The sequence below is a fragment of the Chrysemys picta genome, unplaced genomic scaffold, assembly GCF_011386835.1.
Source record: "Chrysemys picta bellii isolate R12L10 unplaced genomic scaffold, ASM1138683v2 scaf489, whole genome shotgun sequence".
Taxonomy (NCBI): Eukaryota; Metazoa; Chordata; order Testudines; family Emydidae; genus Chrysemys; species Chrysemys picta.
In genome coordinates, this window is record NW_027053196.1 from 2,380 (window position 1) to 25,096 (window position 22,717).

General features: G+C 43.2%; 1 protein-coding gene across 1 annotated transcript; it reads left to right on the forward strand.

Annotated features, from left to right (window-relative positions):
• Positions 1–314: 314 nt before the first annotated feature.
• LOC101934400 (interferon-induced very large GTPase 1-like) lies at positions 315–21,149 on the forward strand. The gene is made up of 5 exons (XM_065579600.1): positions 315–410; positions 5,894–5,993; positions 10,945–11,249; positions 12,703–12,825; positions 16,005–21,149. Exons 1-5 carry the CDS (start codon positions 377–379, stop codon positions 20,726–20,728), a joined length of 5,286 nt encoding a protein of 1,761 aa, XP_065435672.1. The 5' UTR covers positions 315–376; the 3' UTR covers positions 20,729–21,149.
• The last annotated feature ends 1,568 nt before the right edge of the window (positions 21,150–22,717 follow it).

Here is a 22,717-nt window from a genome sequence, read left to right on the forward strand (position 1 = left end):
TTTTTTCTGTGGTGCTCCAGCCCCAGAGTAGTCACAGAGTTGACACCTATGCCCTTGGGGTTTTGTTTCAAGCCACGGTGTTTGTCACCTGAAATCCCCTATGGATCAAGGTGCTATGCTGTGCCATTTCTCTGGAGCCTGAGCCACACCTATGAACTAAGACTTTGAGTACTTTCCACAGAAACTTTTTGAGAACAGGTGTTACTCATTAAATTCTCTCCCCGTTTCAGCTGGAAGTTCTGCTTTTGGAATTTTTGCCCCAAAACAAAGCTTCTGGTATAAAAGCTGATATTTCAAAGCACTTGTAAATCCACAGACACACTCTATTGGCTTGAAGATTCTCATTTGTGCCAGGTACAGAGTTCGAGGGGGAAGCATGGTGAAGGAATTCCTTATATACAGCCCTTTCAGTAAGAAGCTGATTTTAATATTTCCATTGCTCTAAAATGCATTTCTACAGTGAGAAAATGGTGCAAATTTGGGGATCTTGGAATAAAACCACCTGAGAATATAACTTGTCCAAGTATCACCTTTACCTTAGAGTATATAACACTGCAGGGCACAGATTATCTAATAAGTTCTTGGAATATATTGGAGACAATTTTTTTGTTCCAGAAAGTGGAGAAAGCTACTAGGGGAGAGGCTGTTCTAGACTGGATTTTGACAAACAAGGAGGAACTGGTTGAGAATTTGAAAGTGGAAGGCAGCTTGGGGGAAAGTGATCCTGATATTATGACAGAGTTCATGATTCTAAGGAATGGTAGGAGGGAAAACAGTAAAATAAAGAAAATGGATTTCAAGAAGGCAGAATTTAGCAAACTCAGGGAGTTGGTAGGTACGATCTCCTGGAAAGAAAGTCTAAGGGGAAAAACTATAGAAGACAGCTGGCAGTTTTTCAGAGAGACATTATTAAGGGCACAAGAGCAAACTATCCCACAGCGTAAAAAAGACAGGAAGTGTGGCAAGAGACCACCCTGGCTTAACCAGGAAATATTGAATGATCTAAAAATCAAAAAAGAGTCCTACAAAAAGTGGAAACAAGGTCAAATTACAAAGGAGGAATATAAACAAATAACACATGTATGTAGGGGCAAAATTAGAAAGGCCAAGGCACAAAATGAGAGCAAAGTAGCTAGAGACATAAAGGGTAGCAAGAAAACATTCTACAAATACATTAGAAGCAAGAGGAAGACCAAGGACAGGGTAGGCCCGTTACTCAATGAAAAGGGAAAAACAATAACAGAAAATGTGGAAATGGCAGAGGTGCTTAATGATTTCTTTATTACGGTTTTCACCAAAAAGGTTGGTGGCATTTGGATGCCTAACGTAGAGAATGCCAATGAAAATAGAGTAGGTTCAGATTCTAAAATAGGGAAAGAACAAGTTAAAAGTTACTTGGATAAGTTACATGTCTTCAAGTCACCAGGGCCTGATGAAATGCATCCTAGAATACTCAAGGAACTGACTGAGGAGATATCTGAGCCATTAGCAATTGTCTTTGAAAAGTCATGGAAGACAGGGGAGATTCCAGAAGACGGGAAAAGAGCACATATAGTGCCTATCTATAAAAAGGGAAATAAGGGCAACCCAGGCAATTTCAGACCAGTCAGCTTAACTTCTGTACCAGGCAAGATAATGGAGCAAATAACTAAGGAAACAATTTGCAAACATCTAGAAGATAATAAGGTGATAAGTGATAGTCAGCATGGATTTGTCAAGAACAGATCATGTCAAAACAACCTGATAGCTGTCTTTGAGAGGGTAACAAGCCTTGTGGATGGGGGGAAGTGGTAGATATGGTATATCTGGACCTTAGTAAGGCTTTTGAAACAGTCTCGCATGACCTTCTCATTAACAAACTAGGGAAATGCAACCTAGATGGAGCTACTATAAGGTGGGTGCATAACTGGTTGGAAAACCACTCCCAGAGAGTAGTTATCAATGGTTCACAGTCATGCTGGAAGGGTATAATGAGTGGGGTTCTGCAGGGATCAGTTCTGGGTCCGATTCATCCCTGTGCAGACGGAAGTGAGGGGGGCGGTCTGGTGAGAGTGAGTGAAGGAGGAGCCTCATTTGGAGGGGAGACAGACTGCTTGAACCTGAGATATGGCTGGGGAAGCCTAGCTGAAGCAGAGGCAAGAGTCCCAGCTGGGAATGGGTAGTGAAAGTGAGGGGCCCAGCTCAGTGTGTAGCTATGGCTACATAACCAAGGTAGTATGTCGTCCTCCAGTAAGCTGCTGCCTGTGATATATTCATGCAGGCGACAACAAGAAGCAACTTCTAACATATTAATGGCTTATACAATGCAAGTAATGGTTTAATGGGGTCACAAAGGAAGAGGGAGCTGGAAATGTTGGTGTGGGGCTGAATGTCACAAAGAATGGTGGGGCAGCAGTGACAAGGAGAGACACACACTAGTCTCTGCACACTGCAAACATTTCAAAGCACAACCATTATTCTCATTCCATTATAACAAAATATACAAGAGTGGAGATGAGTGCTAAGGAATCACATGGCAACCGTGTGGTCTAGTGAAGAGGTCAATGGACTAAGACTATACCCACTGCTGCCACTGGCCTGCTGAGTGTCCTTGGGCAGGTCTCTTCACCTCACTGTGCCTCAGTTTCCCCATCTGTAAAATGGGCATAATGATGTACAATTCTTTGAAAGCTACTGATGAAAATCATTATATAGAAGCTAGGGGTTTTGGCTGTAACCTGGTCACTGTAGCATCACATCTGCAAACCTAGGTGAGGACTACAGCTATCAAAATGATGACTAACTCTACCAATAAACATTTCTCTTTGTTTAAAAAACTAGGCAGCGAAACTTTGTTAATACAAAGTTAAGGGTGCATTGTTGTAGCTTCCGGAATATTGAGTTCTGCGAAACTCAAACTTCAGGAAATTACAAAGTTAAGATTAAACATGCACATAGCCATAATGCTGTTCTTTTTGAGCGATGCCCCAGTATGCCCATAACGTGTTGTAACCATTTGGGGTCAACTCAGCCCAGAGAGAGGTTGTGTCACTGCTTGTCCTGTAATCCTGACCGACTTAAAATGCTCTGCTAACATAACTCCCTGTCGGGACATTCCCAGCCAGAAAACAGGCATTGCACTGAGCGTGTGTGCATTTAGCAGCCCTGGTTCAGCAACTCTGACTCCAGCACATACCTTTTGGGTATATATCATGACAACAGTGTGTTAGGTGTAGTGAGTATGTCAGGCTTGACAAAAGTTGTCGACACAGAATAGTGGGCATGTTGTCCGCCCTCTATAACACAGATAGAGAGATATACACAGCTGTTTGCTCCCCCAGGTATTAATCACTTAGTCTGGGTTTGTTAATAAACAAAATTGATTTTCTTAAATATAAACAGTAGGATTTAAGTGGTTTCAAGTAATAGACAGAACAAAGTAAGTCACATAAGCAAAAACGCAAGTCTAAGCTTAATACATTAAGAAGCTGATTACAGGTAATAGCTCACCCTCAAAGATGTTCCAATAAGTTTACTTCACAGACTGGACTCTTTCCTAGTCTGGGCCCAATCCTTTTCCCTGGTACAGTCTTTCTTAGTTCCAGCTTACATCTCAGATGATAAGCGGGGGCTTTCTCATGACTGGCAGCCCTCTTTGTCCTGCTCCACCCCCTTTTATAGCTTTGGCACAAGGCAGGAACCTTTTGTCTGTGCTTGTCCTCACCCCTGCCTCTTCCATAATGATTAAGATGTATTCCAGTGTCATGTGACATTGTCACATGTCTCTGGTATCTCTTGTCTCCATTCTTCCTGCTTTGGTCCACACGTACACAGGAAGGCTAGCAGGTAAAAAAACCATTTACCGTCAGTTGTCCTGGTCAATGGGAGCCATCAAGATTCTAAACAACCATTAATGGCCCAGACTTTGCATAATTACAATAGCACCTCAGACTTCTACTTCATATTTCTAGCTTCAGATACAAGAATGATACATGCATACAAATGGAAGGAATATATTCAGTAGGTTATAACCTTTGGAATGATACCTTACAAGAGACCTTTTGCATAAAGCGTATTCCAGTTACATCATATTTACATTCATAAGCATATTTCCATAAAACATATGGAGTGCAACATCACAGTCTATATTTACATTTAGCCATATTAAAACACAGTTTGCTTGCACCCAGTTTACCAATCAATCTAGACCAGTGCTTCTCAAAGCCGGTCCGCCGCTTGTGCAGGGAAAGTTCCTGGCGGTCCGGGCCGGGCCGGTTTGTTTACCTGCCGCATCCGCAGGTTCGGCCGATTGCGGCTTCCACTGGCCGCGGTTCGACGCTCCAGGCCAATGGGGGCGGCGGGAAGCGGCGTGGGTTGAGGGATGTGCTGGCCGCCCTTCCCGCAGCCTCCATTGGCCTGGAGCGTCGAACCGCGGCCAGTGGAAGCCGCAATCGGCCGAACCTGCGGACGTAGCAGGTAAACAAACAGGCCCGGACCGCCAGGGGCTTTCCCTGCACAAGCGGTGGACTGGCTTTGAGAAGCACTGATCTAGACAAGTCTGCATTGGTGACCTTTCCTCTTCATCATTTACTACTCCCCCATTTTTTGTCACCTGCAAAGTTGGTCAGTGATTTTATGTTTTTTTTCCCAGATCATTCATAAAAATTCATTAAATAGCATAGGCCCAACAACCAGTCCCTGTGGGACTTCACTAGAAATGCACCCATTCAATGATGATTCTCTGTTTACTAGTACACTTTGAGACCTATCAGTTAGCCATCTTTTAATACATTGAATGTGTGCCATGTTAATTTTATATCTTTCTAGTTTTCTAATCAAAATGTCACGCAGTACTAAGTCAAATTCTTGTAGAAGTCTAAGTATATTACATCAACACTATTACATTTATCAACCAAAAAAAGATATCAGGTTAGTTTGAGAGGACTGATTTTCCATAAACCCATGTTGATTGGCATTAATTATATTACCTTCCTTTAATTCTTTTTTAACTGAGTCCCATATCAGACATTCCATAATCTTCCTACAATTATCTGGGTCAACCCTGTTTGTTCTTTTAAAATATTGGCACAATTTCAGCTTTCTTCCAGTTACAGAATGTAAACTGGTAGTCTATGGTTCACTTTTTTTAATGGCAACTTGCAAATTGCAAAACATGTGGTTTCCCAATGGGTGCAGATGTAGTATTTTAGGGGAAAAAACAGGCTTTAATTCAAACTTAACACTGTTTTCATATTACTCACCCCACACATGAGATTGGTTTTAAAATATGAGATTTCAAATGCAATGCAATGCATTTCTATTTATTTATTTATTAATTTATTAAATCTATTTACTTGCCTTCTGGGTTTTGAACTTTTAGGAGTCATCTTTTCAAACTTTTCTTTGCAACCGTGAAGTCTAGAAACTTTTATTTAAAAAAAGAAAAGAAAACTGAGATTCTGATGTAAGAACATGACTCCAAAAAGTGAAAGGGATAGAAACACTGCTGTTTTGCAAGTTTGTTATGAAAGGAACATAGAAGGGAAGATAGAATACTGGTGTTACCATGAGGCTGAGTGAAGGTTGTACGGGTGACTTAAAGTGTGAATTTCCATACTTCCAAATATATGGGGGTTATTTTTTGGAATGTCAGCCTTAATTTATATTTATCTATTTTATTGAATATTACAAAACTGTAACATTTTTATAATCTCCGTTCTGACTTGTTTAGCTTTCCGACATTTTCTCTGTTAATTCCAATGTTCTTGCAAGGCCTTTAACACTCAGATTACTAATGAGGATTTTCAAACTTCACTCCAGTTTAGCAAGGCCTTTTGTCTGGGGAATTTTAATTTCTTGCCTTCCATGTTTGCTCCCATATGGATTTTTTTGATGGTTCTCTTTTATCTCACAGTGTCTGCACCAACTGGTGAGACCTCAGCAGCGAGGCCGATGGAAGAGGAAGTGACGGGAGAGCTGGGCAGCAGTGCGACACTTACAAGCTCAGCTACAAGGTAATTACTCTGTTAGTTTACATGTGTCTGAAAAGAGGGGGCTAGATTCACAAAGGTGTAATGCTTTGCGATGCCTAACTTTTAGACACCAAGAAAATCATTGGAATCCACTGTTATTCACAGAGTCTGGGTTAGGCGCCAGGCCCCCTGTACAGGAATGGGGAGAGATGGGCACCTTAGACTATGAGTCACAAAAGCCAGCACACTAGGTGGGGAGCACTTACAGCTAGCCAATGGGATATGCTCATGAGAGGGATGTGTGCTAAGCTCCACCCCTCTCCAGAAATTGCTGCCTAAGAGCAGGTTGTAGGGAGGTGCCCATCTCTACTATTCATGAGTCTCAGCTATGAACCCTCATTAGAACAGGAGCTGGGGTCTCCCACCTCCCTGGTGAATGCTCCAACCAGCAGGCTACAGAATCATTCTCCCACTCGCTTACTCTCTAGTCCAAATGACTAATTATATAATGAACAGTAGAATGGATTCAACAGGAGAGACTGACAGATTCTCCACATCAGAACATCCCACAGTGGAGTGGTTGGAGCACTCATCTGAGCAGTGGGAGACCCCTGTGGAAGTCCTCTCTCCTCATGAGGTATGGGGGGGACTTGAATTGGAGGTCTCCCACGTCCCAGGTGAGTACCCCAGCCACTGGGCAAAAAGTGATAAAGGAGGTCTTCTGCCCCTCCCCCAAAGGCTGTGTTGTGTGAACTCACCTGAGGGGCCCTATCCAATAGGCTGCCTCTGAGCACACCTACCAGATCAGGTCCCCTGAGCGAGTGAGGCGGCCAAATACCTGTCTCACTCCTTCCGTGAATTGCTCTGGGGCTTAGGCAGGAGACTGGTGTCTGAATGCACAGAGGGAGGCAGTAGCATACGTACCCAGGGGCAGAAACACAGGTGCCCAGGGAACTTTTTACTACAAAAATGTAGGTACTGAGTGAGTTTAGGTGCCTACAGGATGTGGCAGGAGTTTTGTGGGTCGCCGTGTAGCCTCAGTCTGGGATTTAGATGCCTAAGCAAATTAGGCCAGGGTGACTAGAATGAAAGTGTCTCCTCAGATAGCACTAAAGTGTCAGTGCTATGATACTGTCACTATTATTGCTATATACAAGAAAAACTCTTGGTTTGTTTCTTGTGGCAAGGCAGCAGATTCTATTCGGTACCTCCCTGGGGTGAATAATGCTGAGGTCCCAAATTGTTTACCAGTCTGATAGGAGATCCCTTTCCTGCTTGTACTGCGTAGCACATTTGACCTAAGGTCTGTGGTACCAGCAGAGCTGCATGGAGTTCTAGGAGACACAGAATTCTGCAGCAATGTTCATTGGTTACAAAATCATTCAGCACCTTCACTTTTACTGAAACTATTCTAACAGTGCAGCAAAGATTAAAAAGATAAGGCGTTTGTGTTTTGTATTTGCATTGTAGTTGAGCAGCTTATGAGTTCCAAATAGAAGAGACTCTCTGGACTGTGATGGGCTAGGATAGAGGTGAGAGAAGCACAGAAGTAGGCCTGCAGAAGAAAGCAACCGGCATCCACGGCTCCTATGATAAAGGAGATAAAGCAGAGCCCCACTCCTGTAGGGTTTAGGAGCTATACGTATAAAATGATGGGGTCTAAATTAGCTGTTACCACTCAAGAAAGAGACCTTGGAGTCATTGTGGATAGTTCTCTGAAAACATCCACTCAATGTACAGAGTCAGTCAAAAAAGCAAACAGAATGTTGGGAATAATTAAGAAAGAGAGAGATAATATGTTGCCAATAAATCCATGGTACGCCCACATCTTGAATACTGTGTGCAGAAGTGGTTGCCCCATCTCAAAAAATATATATTGGAATTGGAAAAGGTTCAGGAAAGGGCAACAAAAATTATTAGGGAGGTGGAACAGCTTTCGTATGAGGAGAGGTTAATAAGACTGGGATTTTTCAGCTTGGAAAAGAGACAGCTAAGGGGAGATATGATTGAGGTCTATAAAATCATGATTGGTGTAGAGAAAGTAGATAAGGAAGAGTTGTTTACTACTTCACATAACACAAGAACTTGGGGTCACCAAATGAAATGAATAGGCAGCAAGTTTAAAACAAATAAAAGGAAGTATTTCTTCACACAACACAAAGGCAACCTGTGGAACACCTTGCCAGAGGATGTTATGAGGGCAAAGACTATAAAAGGGTTAAAAAAAGAACTAGATAAATTCATGGAGGATAGGTCCATCAATGGCTATTAGCCAGGATGGGCAGGAATGGCGTCCCTAGCCTCTGTTTGCCAGAAGCTGGGAATGAGCGACAGGGGATGGATCACTTGATGATTACCTGTTCTGTTCATTCCCTCTGGGGCACCTGGCACTGGCCACTGTCAGAACACAGGACACTGGGCTATATGGACCTTTGGTTTGACCCAGTATGGCCGTTCTTATGTTCTTTGCATGGCAGGCTCCTTCCCCTGTTGCATCCCTCCTAAAATTAACCTTGGTGAGATTTCTGACTTTAGGAACAGATTCTGCCCCCTTTATTACTTTGAGTAGTGCCTTGCCTCTTATATAGTCTGATGGATTTCAATGGGGCAGCTCATAGAGTCAAGTGCTACTCAGTGCGAGTAAGGGTGTCCAGGTCTTAGTGAATGTTCATGATTAGTAAACTGATGTTTCATATAATTCTTTTAAATTTTGTAACTTTCTTCTTTTAAAGTCACATAAACATCAAATAATATTACATAGAGCACACATTGGAAAATTGTTGTATCCATGTCAAATCTTGGTTAGAGGTGAGGAAATAGAAGTAATATTGATTCAGCTGTATTTGCAGCCCTTCTGCATGATTTTTTCTGTTAACATTTATTCAAGAAGTCTTGAGTAAAATTAATTTTAAGACAATATTAAAATATTTATGGAAAACACATTTTTAATTGTGGTCCCTTCCAGTCCTAGAATCTATGAATCTATGAATTTGCTTGTAAAATGTTTGATTCACACTATATTGTTTAGATCAGGGATCGGCAACCTTTGGCACACGGCTCTCCAGGGTAAGCTACTCTGGCAGGCCGGGCTGGTTTGTTTACCTGCCACGTATGCAGGTTCGGCCGATCGCGGCTCCCACTGGCCGTGGTTCGCCGCTCCAGGCCAATGGGGGCTGCGGGAAGCGGCAGCCAGCAAATCCCTCGTCCCGCGCCGTTTCCTGCAGCCCCCATTGGCCTGGAGCCGTGATCGCCCGAACCTGCGGATGCGGCAGGTAAACAAACCGGCCTGGCCCGCCAGGGTGCTTACCCTGGCAAGCCGCGTGCCAAAGGTTGCCGATCCCTGGTTTAGACGTTGCCAACCCCCACTAACTCCCTATCCATCCTGTATATTTTATATAAAATATCTAATATTTATTCCTTATTTCAGTGTATACACATACAAAATTGACACCTATCTGAAAACTCCTTTGGTGTCCTTTGCAATGGATGCAAAACAAACAGCTTCTCTAACTTGAGGATATTAAACCAAAGGCAGTGAAATTCACAGAGTCGGTACCTGGCTTCACAGACAAAACATTCCCTTTTCTCCAGTGGAGAAAAGCAACCATATTAGTCCCCAGTTTGGGTAGGTCAAAGTTAAAATAATATCCCCCCCTCTCTAGCAGGGTTCTTGATATTTTCTTGTCCTTATCTCCATTAAACCACATTCTGTCCAGTTCATTCTGAAGAAGAATTCTGCTTCTCCTTATCAAGACCCAGCTGCTTTAAAATTACCCTCATTCCCTTCTTTTTACTTATTCCATGATGAGTCTCAGCTAGAAGGCCTTCCCTCCCTTCTTGTATCATAGGCCAGCCTCAGACTGACCAAAAGGAAAACCAAGAAACATACCTACCAAGCACTTTAGAAAACAAACAGAAATCCATTTGTCAGTATTATTAATTAGAAGCTTCTCTCTTTAAATCTGTCCACAAGACAATTTTTGGGCTAACTAGCTTGTTTTAGCTAGGCCTGGGCTAAACTTGACCTTTATTTTGGTCAAAGCCAGGGCCTAAACATTTCCTCCATACTACTCTTCTTCACTTTATCTGCCATCCTCTACATGCTTGGGAAGGAGACAATCCTCTGCTCTCTCAGAGGGATTTTTCTGGGCATCATTAAAAGGAAGCAGCGTTAAGGCTGTGAGGGGATATAGTGTGGGAGACATTACCTTAACTCTGTGTAGCCTGATTTATGTTTATTCATCCTCCACCATCTGGAGGGGTGCAAGGCAGTGCAAGGGAAAGGTAGAGCTGTGTTCATGAAGTGTTTTAGCAGTGAATTTCCCTTGTTTTTGGTTGAAGTAGTGGTAGTAAGAGTGGGGCAGGATTGAGTGGCATCTGGTGGAAGTGTGAGTAGCTTCCTGGGCACACCTTCCTCCCTCATAGTGACCAGCTCCTCTCTCCTCCTGGCCCCTCCTTGGCCCTGGTAGGACTCAAGGGACCAGGGGCAGGAGGAAGGGTGGTAGCTCAGAGGGTGTATGAAGTGCACCTACCAGTTGGAAGTACTAAGAAGAGGGAAAGGGAGCCCCAGAGTCCCTACCCTGCATCAAGGCCTAGAATAGATAAATTGTATGTGTGTGTGTGTATATATATAAATAAGTGAATATGTAGACATATGTGAGCTAGCTTTGATCTAGCTAGCTCAAATAAGAATAGCAGCGAAGCCTTGGCAGTATGGACGGCAGTCTGGGACCTTAGATACATACTCAAAAAGCTAATCTATGCTGCTATGGCTTCACTGCTATTGATATTTGATTGAACTAGAGGAAAAAAAGTTCACATATGTCTACAAGTGCTGCAGCCACACCACTGACTGCTGTATAGGCCTACCCTAAACTGATACTGAGGAAGGCAGAATCCCAGATTATTCACTAACCTGAATCTAATTCTGTCACCTTCACAAATGATTTCTTGCTCCTTGTCTAAAAAGCATTGTATTTTTTCATTATTACAGATCCCCCGATTCAGTAACAGTGGTCGCTGATGAGAAATCCTTGAAGATTATGTGCAAAGAGCGACGTAAACTGATTAAAATTATTCAAAATGACCCAGGTGGTGTCTTGGATGAGTCACTTGCTCAGTCCCTCATCACAGACGAGGACTATGACAATATGAACACAATATCGGATACAGAGGCGAAAATTAGAAAATTGTTAATTCAAATCCAGAGAAAGGGAGCACTGGCCTGTCAGCAATTCCTGGAGTGTTTAGAAACCATGTTTCCGGGCACAAATCAGGATTTACAACATCCTCAGTGTGGTAGGTTGTTGTTTTTGTTTTGTCTTTCAGAACGAAAAAAATTAATACACGCAACATCGATCAAAGGCTAATTTTCAAATAGATACATGATTAATGGTGGAGCCTATGTTAATGCAAAGTTATGGCTGAGAATTCAAATGCATGAAAATGATGAAATTGAAACATACAGTTCACAGGCAGCTATTGTATGACTTCTTTGCTCCTGTGTAAAATTATGATATAGTGGTGTATTCTACAAAACCTTTGATAGAAATTTACCAATAGAATATAAATATACACAAAAAGATCTTCAGATGGTCAACATCAGTAAATCTCCATTGTCTTCAGTGTGCTTTGGATGAGGCCCTTTATGTGTAAGGGATAACTCTCAAACCTGTAGAATCTTTCATAGAACAAACTTTTTGAAATGTGACACTGTATCTAACCACAGGATCTATGTATCCATCAAACTATGGATGGGTGTAGAGATGTCCACACCCACAGGAGGTCACCAGAGAATCCAGTAGTTATGGTTAGGGACAGAAGGCAAACTTCCCTTGCTTATATCCAGTGCCCTGTGTATGCCATGATTCTACAGTCACAGAATTCACCCTTTGCTACAGAATTTTGATCCAGAAACTGAACTTGTTCATTTAAAAAAAATGTTTCTAGCATTTTTGATTGCAGAGATAATCTTGATAGCATGAAGTACAAGTGAGTGTAACTGTTGCAGTGACATCTGCCTGAAACAATAGCACTGAGAAATGTGAACTTGCCCAGATGAGCCCAAAAGACTTCCTGATTCCAGCTCCTTGGAATCTGGCATTTTTCCAAGGTGCCCCAGAATCTAGTATTTTTGCCATGGGGCTGGACAAGCAAAATCCTCCAAAAATGAAAGAGAGCTAGAGATGGACCCAAAAGTGAAGCCAATTGAAGACCAATAGTGTGTCACATTTTTACATGTCTGTTTCCCCCAGTTTTTGTGGCAGGGGCACCAACTAAGCCACAATGCCCCCAAAGAATCTCTTTGGATTCTAGCTAGAATGGTTTGAGGGTGCCAGACCCACCAAGATTATGTAACCTGATACAGCAATGGAAATCAAAGACAATATTTATAAACATTGTGTAGTTTATTGGGAACTGGTTGCAGAACAGGGATAGACTACAGTGAGGAGCAAGAACCATAAGTAGGTGCACAGCTCCCCTCTGGGGCTCTGATCAGAAAGGAAAGTGACTAAGAATTAACCCCTGATCTCCCTTAGAAGAGGTCAGAATGCTACTGAATCCATTGCATTTTTTATCCAAAGCTTCATATCAATGTATTGGATAAGTAGATCTTCTATTATAAAATAGAAACTATGTAATGAAATGCAGAGGCAGGAGCAGTGAATGAAATAAAATACACACAGAAAACTGGGGATTGAAGAGAATTAGACACTAAATAACTTTTCTCCTCTTGTTTTCTTGCTGGAAGGATTAAATCAGGAATCTCAGACTCTGCAAGCCCCAGAGCTGGGGGAAAAAGGTGTCGTAAATCCAGAACTGGAATTAGATATTCAACAAGACAAAAAGCCAGAGGAGACAGACCTTTCCAAAGGTAATTTCCTCTGATCACCTTTTCTTCTGTAGTGGGAGTTAACACCTTTAGAAGAGCTTGGTGCTGCCAGGTGTGAATGGTGCTTGTGAGAGTGAAGAATTCTCTTGGTATTCTGCACACAAATTTGCTCAGATTCAAACAGGGATGCCATGGAAACCCAGTCAGTGGCTTAGAGGCAGAAACACAGGGGCTCCTTTGCTTAAACTTTGGTCTGTATTGGTCAGTGGGATGCTTTGAGCCACAACTTGTAGTTGATCCGTGTTCCCATGAAGGCCAGTGGCAAAGCGTTGGGACCAGTGGCAGCTACTGCCCAAAAGAAATGGTGGCGTTATAGCCCCTAAACATCTCCTCCTGTTTCCCTCTGCCCCACACCTACTCTCCCCCCACCTCCTTTCCCTCCCCCCATTTGGGCCAACCACATATTTCAAGTGAAAATATGGGGCATCTGTACAGGGAAGAAAGGAGACACTTGTTGGGAAGGTTGTTGGCCAGCAGTGTAGTAAGGAGGACGGAGAGAAAAGTGCCTTTTCCTCTCTTTCCCACTGCTAGTTACCTCCCTTTTCCTTGAGAATGGATGACTGAGGGGCTGGATGAAATGATGAGGATTGTGACTGATGGGTTTGTCAGAGGCTGGAGGAAAGGATGGGGGTTGGAGTGAGAGTGGGTCTCGGGGAGGGGGGTCTGAAATGGGCTGTGGGGTAAGAAAGTGGAGGAAACGCACGTAAAAACTGGGAGGAAAGGAGGTACGGAATGAAAACAGAAAAAGCAAAGACAACAAGGAAGGGGAAAAGAAATAAAAGATAAAATGATTAATGATTAAAGGTTTAGAAAACATGACCTGTGAGGGAAGAATTGGGCTTGTTTAGTCTGGAGAAGAGAAGATTGAGAGAGGACGTGATAACCATTTTCAAGTACCTGAAAGGCTGTTACAAGGAGGATGGAGAAAAATTGTTCTCCTTAACCTCTGATGTTAGGACAAGAAGCACTGGACTTAAATTGCAGCAAGGGAGGTTTAGGTTGGACATTAGGAAAAACTTCCTAACTGTCAGGGTGGTTAGGCACTGGAGTAAATTGCGTAGGGAGGTTGTGGGATCTCCATCATTGGAGATTTTTAAGAGCAGGTTAGACAAACACCTGTCAGGGATGTTCTAGATGATGCTGGTCCTGCCATGAGTTCAGGGGACTGGACTTGATGACCTCTCAAGGTCTCTTCCAGTCCTATGATTCTATGAGTCTTGACAGACTCTCAGTCTCAATCCTTTATTCTAGCTCCAGGCAAGCAGCACACTGTTTACTTTGTCTAAAAAATCTGTTACCTTCTCAAAGAAGGAGATCAGGTTGGTTTGGCACAATCTACCTTCTGTAAAACCATGTTGAATTTTGTCCCAATTACCATTGACTTCAATGTCCTTAACTACTTTCTCCTTCAAAATTTTTTCCAAGACCTTGCATACTACAGATCTCAAACTAAGAGGCCTATAGTTACCGGATCACTTTCTCCCCCGTCCCCACCGTTTCTTAAAGATAGGAACGATGTTAGCAATTCTCCAGTCATATGGTACAACCCCTGAGTTTACAGATTCATTAAAAATTGTTGCTAATGGGCTTGCAATTTCATGTGACAGTTCCTTTAATATTCTTGGATGAAGATTATCTGGGCCCCCCGATTTAGTCCCATTAAGATGTTTGAGTTTGGCTTCTACCTTGGATGTGGTAATATCTACCTCCATATCCTCATTCCCATTTGTCATCCTACCATTATTCCTAAGCTCCTCATTAGCCTCATTAAAGACTGAGGCAAAGTATTTGTTTAGATATTGGGACATGCCTAGATTATCCTTAACCTCCACTCCATCCTCAGTGTTTAGCAGTCCCACTTTTTCTTTCTTTGTTTTCTTCTTATTTATATGGCTATAGAACCTTTTACTATTGGTTTAAATTCCCTTTGCAAGGTCCAACTCTCCATGGCTTTTGGCCTTTCTCACTTTATCCCTACATGTTCTGACCTCAATAAGGTAGCTTTCCTTGCTGATCACTCTCATCTTCCACTCCTTGTAGGCTTTCTGCTTTTTCTTAATCACCTCTCTGAGATGCTTGCTCATCCAGCTTAGTCTACAACTCCTGCCTGTGAATTTTTTCCCCTTTCTTGGGATGCAGGCTTCTGATAGTTTCTGCAACTTTGACTTGAAATAATTCCAGGCCCTCTCCACCTTTAGATCCACAAGTCCAATCCACTTCCCTAACTAATTTCCTTAATTTTTTAAGTTAGCCCTTTTGAAATCAAGAACCCTAGTCACAGATCTATTTTGTTTATCCTTCCATTTAGTTTAAACTGAACTAGCTCATGATCTCTCAAACCAAGGTTGTCCCCTACAACCATTTCTTCTATGAGGTTCTCACTACTCACCAAAACCAAATCTAAAATGGCATCCCCGCTTGTTGGTTCAGCAATTACTTGGTGAAGGAAGCTACCTGGTCTTCAGTGCACATGTTTATAGCTCACTATGCTGTCAACCAACAGGCCAGAGATGATGTGGCAGTCGGCAGAGCTGTCCTTCAATCAATCGTTCCATGACTCCTACCCTCCTCTAGTGGTAAGCTTGGAAGTCACCTAATTGGAATGGACGTGAGCAATCACTCAAAGAAGAAAAGATGGTTACTTACCTCTCATAACTGTTGTTCTTCGAGATGTGTTGTTCACGTCCATTACAATACCCACCCTGCTTCCCCTCTGTCGGAGTCTATGGCAAGAAGGAACCGAAGGGAGGTTGGGCCGGCAGGGTACCATATACAGCGCCATAAGGGCACCACTCTAGGGGGCTCCCCTGCCTTTCTGATGGGAGCTGCTAAGGGGAAAAGTTTCCGACACCCATGCACGCAGCACGCCCACACCTAATTGTAATAGATGTGAACAACACATCTCGAAGAACAACAGTTATGAGAGGTAAGCACAGAAGTAATCCTGTTGGCTTTATTTATATTGTGCCATATAAATAAGAGAAGAATTGAGCCCAGGATGCGTAATGCATCTGTCATTTACTGGGTACTGCTTTTCTTTAAATTACAATTCTCTTTTCATAACTCCCACAACATCAGCCAGTCTAAGGAATTAGTAAACTGTATATAAAGTTATAATTTTCTACTCTGAAAATTTAGTTTGTTTTCACTTCCTTTTGCAGAAAGAAGTAAAGCATTTCAAGATATTCTGTCCAGATTAAACCTGGAGAAGCACAGAAGCAGGAAGATCAGGCTGAGGGATGTCCTGGAGATCTGCCCAGAAGGCATCAAAAACAGGATTCCAGAGGCATTAAGTGATTTACCGTGGCATTTCCTGAGGAAGGTCATGGCTGTGAATGGGACAGCCAGAAATACAAGCATTGGGCACAAGGCACCTGAAGAAGAAATGACTGATGATGATAAAGAGCTGCATATTGATGACAATTTCTATGTTAGTGATGCTGAGATAAAAGTTTCACTGCACCCCCTCGATGTTCTCTGTGCCGTTCTGCTTTACTCAGACGGTTTCCTGCAGCAGGAGATCCTGTCCAAAATGTCCATGTGCCAATTTGCCCTCCCTCTGCTGCTACCTGCCCTTGACATCCACAAGTGTATCCTACTTCTGTGGGCCATGAGAGACATTGTGAGGAAGTGGAGGCCACACTCCCTGGCAGAGAGCAGAGGGTTCAGAGAGGAGAGCCTGGTGCTCACTTCACTACCAACCATTTCCTTTGTGCGGTTGGGGAGCTGCAGCTTTTCCAAATCCAAACTCCTCAATGATGTTCTCAGCCCCTCCCAGCAGCACCACAATTTCTTTATCCATCGGGACATGGAGTCTGGGAATGTTCTTCGGCAAATCGCAGATGGGCTGGTCGAGATTTCCTGGTATTTTCCTGGTGGAAATGAGAATTCCGATCTTTTCCCAGAACCTGTTGCAGTTACAAATCTGCGTGGAAACATTGAGTCGCAGTGGCTGCAGTTTAGCTTTTTAACAGAGGCCTCCTCAGCAGTGTTCATAGTTACTGAGAGCATCAGTGAGACAGAATATGCGCTGTTATCATCTCTGAAAGAATCAACAGCTAAATATTACTTCATCCTTAACTACAAGAATGAGAAACCCATAGAAACTCTGGGATTCCTTAACAAGCTGGCCCCTGTGCTGAAGCTGAGCAAATCACAGCTACTGGTGAAAGACAGCACCACTAATAATGCAGGATTTGTGAAAAAGGTGCAGTCCACCATAGGAACCATAATGAACTCATCTCCCAAGACAGTGAGTTTGGAAGCCATGGCTGTGATGGCACGTGACCTAGGAATCCAGGTGGATGAGGACTGTCAGGCATGTCAGTGTGCGAGGAAATGTGCTGAAGATATCACTGCAGAAATAAGAGACGTGGCAAAATACAAAAGAGAAATGTTGAGACTCCAAGGGGAGCCATGGAAAAACCTGGCTAAAGTGGAAAAAGAGCTGTGTCGAATGAAAAGGCAAGGGGACATGGCCACTGAAGACTATAAATCTGAGCTGAAACAGAAATGGTTAGAGATACGCAGACAGCAGAATCAGTGTGGCCTTACTAATGGTTTGACTAAGTTTATCAATGGACTAGAACACTTGCCTACAATGGAGAAACATTACTTCTTGAAATGGATGAAATTTAGCCTCGATAACACTGCCAGAGGAAATCTTTCTAAAATGCGGGAGCAGTATAAAAAGAAATGTGAAACTCCAGGAGTGGACCGAAAACAGCTGGAAAAACTAGATAAATTAATAGCTGATAGTTCCCTTGGCGTTGAGCATTTCATGCGAGAGTTGGGGCAGTTCTATGAGGCTGAATGCTCAATGGTTAAAGAAGGTAAAATGGCAGAAAGCCAAAGACAATTCATCCATCTCCCAGCCATAGCAGCTGACTTGATGCTGGAAGGGTTTCCTATGGAGCTGATTGATGGAGATGCCTCCAACATCCCCATGAACTGGGTAATAGATGTTCTAACTCATCTCAATATCAGACTGGAGGGTAGATCCAGAATGGTGGTTATAACCGTGCTGGGAGTGCAGAGCACAGGGAAATCCACCCTCCTCAACACCATGTTTGGCCTGCAGTTTGCAGTGAGCAGTGGCCGATGTACGCGAGGAGCCTTCATGACACTCATTAAAGTTACAGAAGTTGTTCAGAAGCTAAGTGGCTGTGATTTCATCCTGGTGATAGACACTGAAGGTCTGAAGGCCCCTGAACTAACGGCACTGGAAGACAGTTATCAACATGACAATGAGCTGGCCACCCTGGTGATTGGATTGAGTGACATAACGATCGTTAACATGGCCATGGAGAATGCCACAGAAATGAAGGATATTCTGCAAATTGTGGTCCATGCCTTTCTCAGAATGGAGGAAATAGGACAAAAGCCAAACTGCCAGTTTGTGCATCAGAACGTCAGTGATGTGTCTGCTCATGATCAAAACATGAGGGACAGGAAGCATCTACTGGAGCAGCTGAATGAAATGACCAAAGCTGCAGCAAGGATGGAAAAACAAAGCAGGGAAATGGCATTTTCTGATATTATGGAGTATAACCCAGAGAAACACAATTGGTACATCCCTGGCCTGTGGCATGGAGTCCCTCCCATGGCTCCAGTAAACACTGGATACAGTGAGAGTGTGTGTGAGCTAAAGAAATACCTGTTTGAATTCATAAAGAACCGTTCACTTAACAGACCTGTCAAAGACATTCCTGAATTTATTGAATGGCTGAAGAGTCTGTGGGAAGCTGTAAAACATGAAAACTTCATCTTTAGCTTTAGAAACAGTCTAGTAGCTGAAGCCTATAACCAGCTGTCTATGAAGTATTCTGAATGGGAGTGGGATTTCCGCAAGAAGATGTATATCTGGATATCCGAAAAAGAAACTTTCATCCAGAACCAGCCACCAGAGAAACTAGAGCGTGATCCTTTAATGAGTTTAAAAATTGAGGCACAAGGGAAACTTCAGGAGGAAGAAAAGAAGCTCTTGGATAATTTAGAACAGTATTTTAAAAGTGGAGCTTCAAATTTGAACCTGATAGAAAAGTACAGAGAAGATTTCAAAAGGAGCGCAAATAGCCTCAAAAGAGAACTTGAAAGTTATTCAATCAGTAACTGTGAGGAAGCAATTCGAATCCAAAGAGGACAGCACAAGATAGACACTATCCAAACTGGGTACAAACAGACAATTGAAGGGAAAGTTGACAGACTCTTGGCTGAATGCCGGAACAGAAAACATAAACTAGACAATGAGAAACTGAAAATAGAATTTGAAACAATGTGGCGAAAAACCTTGTCAGAGTTAAAGCTCAGTAGTTTACAGAAACGTCAAGTTGTTCAAGATATGGATCTCCAGCTGAGAAAGGATTTTGAGAATCGAGGGAGTGCCGTTAATCAGATGCTACAACATGCAAAAAGCCTGCTGGGTTATGGAATGAATTCTTTCACAATGAAGAAGGAATACTTAGAACTAAAATGGACCACAGCAGTTGTGGAATTCTTCTTACAGGACTGTCACCGTAAAACTGAAGAGCTTGCTCTATCTTTAATGAATGAATGCAAGAAATACATTGAAGAAAAAGTTAAATCCAAAACAGACTATGATGAAACCTATTGTGGAGAACTGCTGCATATGGTTAATGAGAGGTTAAAACGGGAGGATGTTCAGAAACTTCCCACTACCCCTAGTTTTGAAGTTGACCTGAAACTTCACATTTTGGGGGAAGCAGCTTGTGCATTTCAGAAGATGCATGAAGATTTTATCAAAGAAAACGATCCTCAGCAACGTCTGGAGAAGCTGAAACCTCAGTATTTCTCCATATTTATGGATCTCTATTTGGAAAAGGATGAAAGCCAAACAAGGGCCAAGGATTTCTGTTATCAATGTCTCAAACCTGCCCTGGTGGGTTATGTCAACAAAAGGCTCGGACTAGAAATAGTTGACAATTTTCTCAGCAGTGAACAGGCCGTTGAATACGCCAGCCGAAGCTTCTTCCAGTTCTCTGTGCTAAAGAAGCTGCTGGAAGAGATGAACTTTGACAACTATGTGAAATACATAAGTAACTATGAAAAGTTTGTCAAATCCTGGATACAGAAATGTCTGATAGATCGCTATGGAGGGAAGGCGAGTTTGGGAGATTTGGAGAAAGGGATTCTATCCAGAATAATAAATACAATCAAAGGAGTTCTGAAAAACTCCATAAATCAAAACAATAACACAGTTTCTGCCTTTTTAGACAACTTTTGCAAAGAGCTTCAGCAGGACCTGGTCATTTCCAGCAATAGCTTAGTTGGAGTACAGTTTAAAAGCACAGCAAAAATTGAGCAGCTTTCTGATAACATTCGAACCTTCCTTCTGGAGCTGGAACAACAAATCTTAACCCAGTTTAATCGTTTGGAACTTGAGACCAAACTCTCCAACCTGTCAGTGAAACCCCAGGATGAGATCTTCAAGCGAGTGTTTGGCTGTGGGAAGCAGTGTCCGTTCTGTAAAGCCCCCTGTGAAGCAGGAGGCACTGACCATAAAGAGCATTTTGTATCAGTCCATCGACCCAAAGGATTAGGGAACTTCAGGGATCGGGATTCACAAAAGCTTGAGCATTCCATATGCTCCTCTGACGTGGTTTCCAATCGTGAATTCCAAACCGTAGCCACAGCAGGAAAATATCATCCTTTCAAAGATTACCGCCGTTACTACCCAGACTGGCGCATTCAGCCTGATCCCAGCATTGATGCTTCTGATTACTGGAAATTTGTTTTCAAATCATTCAATGACCAGTTAGCTAGGAAGTATGATGCGAAAGCAGCAGATCTCCCAAGAGATTGGAAAAATATAACTAAAGAGTATGCACTGCGGGGCCTAAAGCAAGGGTTTTATCTGAAAAAATAGACATCCCAAGTGTATCTTTGAATAGGATATACTTCAACAAAACAAACCCCTGAATTTTAAAAAATGGGAATATGAACCAATCTGACAGCCTGGGCCCTTTTTAAAATTGAAAACTCAAAAAAATCAACGGCAGGTCACATCTTCCAGTTAGTGCAAGGCTGCTGCACAGGAGCAGACATACCAAAGCAAACGGATAGTCCATGTATCCCTGTCTCCATCTAGCCTGGTATCCCCACCTCTCTGCCTTATTGGTCTGATCCAATAACCCGTCTAGCCTGGTATCCCCACCTCTCTGCCTTATTGGATCAGACCGATAACCCGTCTAGCCTGGTATCCCCACCTCTCTGCCTTATTGGATCAGACCGATAACCCGTCTAGCCTGATAGCCCCACCTCTCTGCCTTATTGGATCAGACCGATAACCCGTCTAGCCTGGTAGCCCCACCTCTCTGCCTTATTGGATCAGACCGATAACCCGTCTAGCCTGATAGCCCCACCTCTCTGCCTTATTGGATCAGACCGATAACCCGTCTAGCCTGGTATCCCCACCTCTCTGCCTTATTGGATCAGACCGATAACCCGTCTAGCCTGGTAGCCCCACCTCTCTGCCTTATTGGATCAGACCGATAACCCGTCTAGCCTGATAGCCCCACCTCTCTGCCTCATTGGATCACTCCAATAACCCATCTAGCCTGGTATCCCCACCTCTCTGCCTTATTGGATCAGACCGATAACCCGTCTAGCCTGGTATCCCACCTCTCTGCCTTATTGGATCACTCCAATAACCCGTCTAGCCTGGTATCCCCACCTCTCTGCCTTATTGGATCACTCCAATAACCCGTCTAGCCTGGTATCCCCACCTCTCTGCCTTATTGGATCACTTCAATAACCCATCTAGCCTGGTATCCCACCTCTCTGCCTTATTGGATCAGACCGATAACCCGTCTAGCCTGGTATCCCCACCTCTCTGCCTTATTGGATCAGACCGATAACCCATATAGCCTGGTATCCCCACCTCTCTGCCTTATTGGATCAGACCGATAACCCATATAGCCTGGTATCCCCACCTCTCTGCCTTATTGGATCAGACCAATAACCCATATAGCCTGGTATCCCACCTTCTGGCTGTATTGGATCAGATCTAAAGGCCATCTAGCTCGGTATCTCATCTCCCTGCTGTACTGGATCAAACCAGTGATCCATCCTGTCTCTGACAGTGGCCATTACAAGATGTCTCAGTGGGAGGTGCAAGAAACCATCTAATGGAAATTTTATAGAAACATGTTTAGAGAGGAAGCTTCTTCCTAACATAACTATGTAAACAGGGTTTGAATGAGTTCTCTCATGCCATCTAGCTGGGAGTGGGAGAGACTTTAGGAGCAAACTGTATTTACATGAACTCACCTACTCTGCCTAGATATCAAGCAGATATAGAGATGTTGCTCAAAGTGATCAAATTTGAATAGTGTTGGGTTACAAATCACTTTAGTACTGAATGGAGGGGTAGTGAAATGTTGTTGTCAGTGTTGTTGCATTTATTGCATGAGTAAAGGGGAGCAGAACTGTGCTTAACCTGCCTCAAATGAGGGGTCACCCTCAGCTGAAAGGACTCATTAAGCCAGGGGCTCGAATGCCTGATCCCTGTGAAAGTAAGAAGGGTGAGGAGAGGTATCTCTGCCAGGAGGTGTGAACTCTCCCTAAGGGTCCCTGGTCTGGTTTAACCTGTTCCTCCCCACTGTTCAAACAAGAGAGCTAAATAGGCTCCATTAGGAGCCTTTTGTTATTTTAAGTGCTCAAAAGAGCTGACAATCACTTGTGGTAGGACAGCATTTCTGCCCAGCCTAATAGCTGAAAATCACTAAGGGCTTGGCTACACTTGCGAGTTAGAGCGCATTAAAGCAGCCCCGGGCGCCCTAACTCATGACCCGTCCACACTGGCAAGGCATGTAGAGCACCTGGACTCTGCAGCTGGAACGCTCCTGGTAATCCA

What these genes read in the sequence shown, in the direction of transcription:
- LOC101934400 (XM_065579600.1), top strand. Translation starts at nt 377, where the DNA reads ATGGTGAAGGAATTCCTTATATACAGCCCTTTCA. An exon ending in CCTTATATACAGCCCTTTCA is followed by an intron (nt 411 to 5,893) that starts GTAAGAAGCTGA and finishes TTTATCTCACAG; the next exon opens with TGTCTGCACCAACTGGTGAG. An exon ending in TTTACAACATCCTCAGTGTG is followed by an intron (nt 11,250 to 12,702) that starts GTAGGTTGTTGT and finishes TCTTGCTGGAAG; the next exon opens with GATTAAATCAGGAATCTCAG.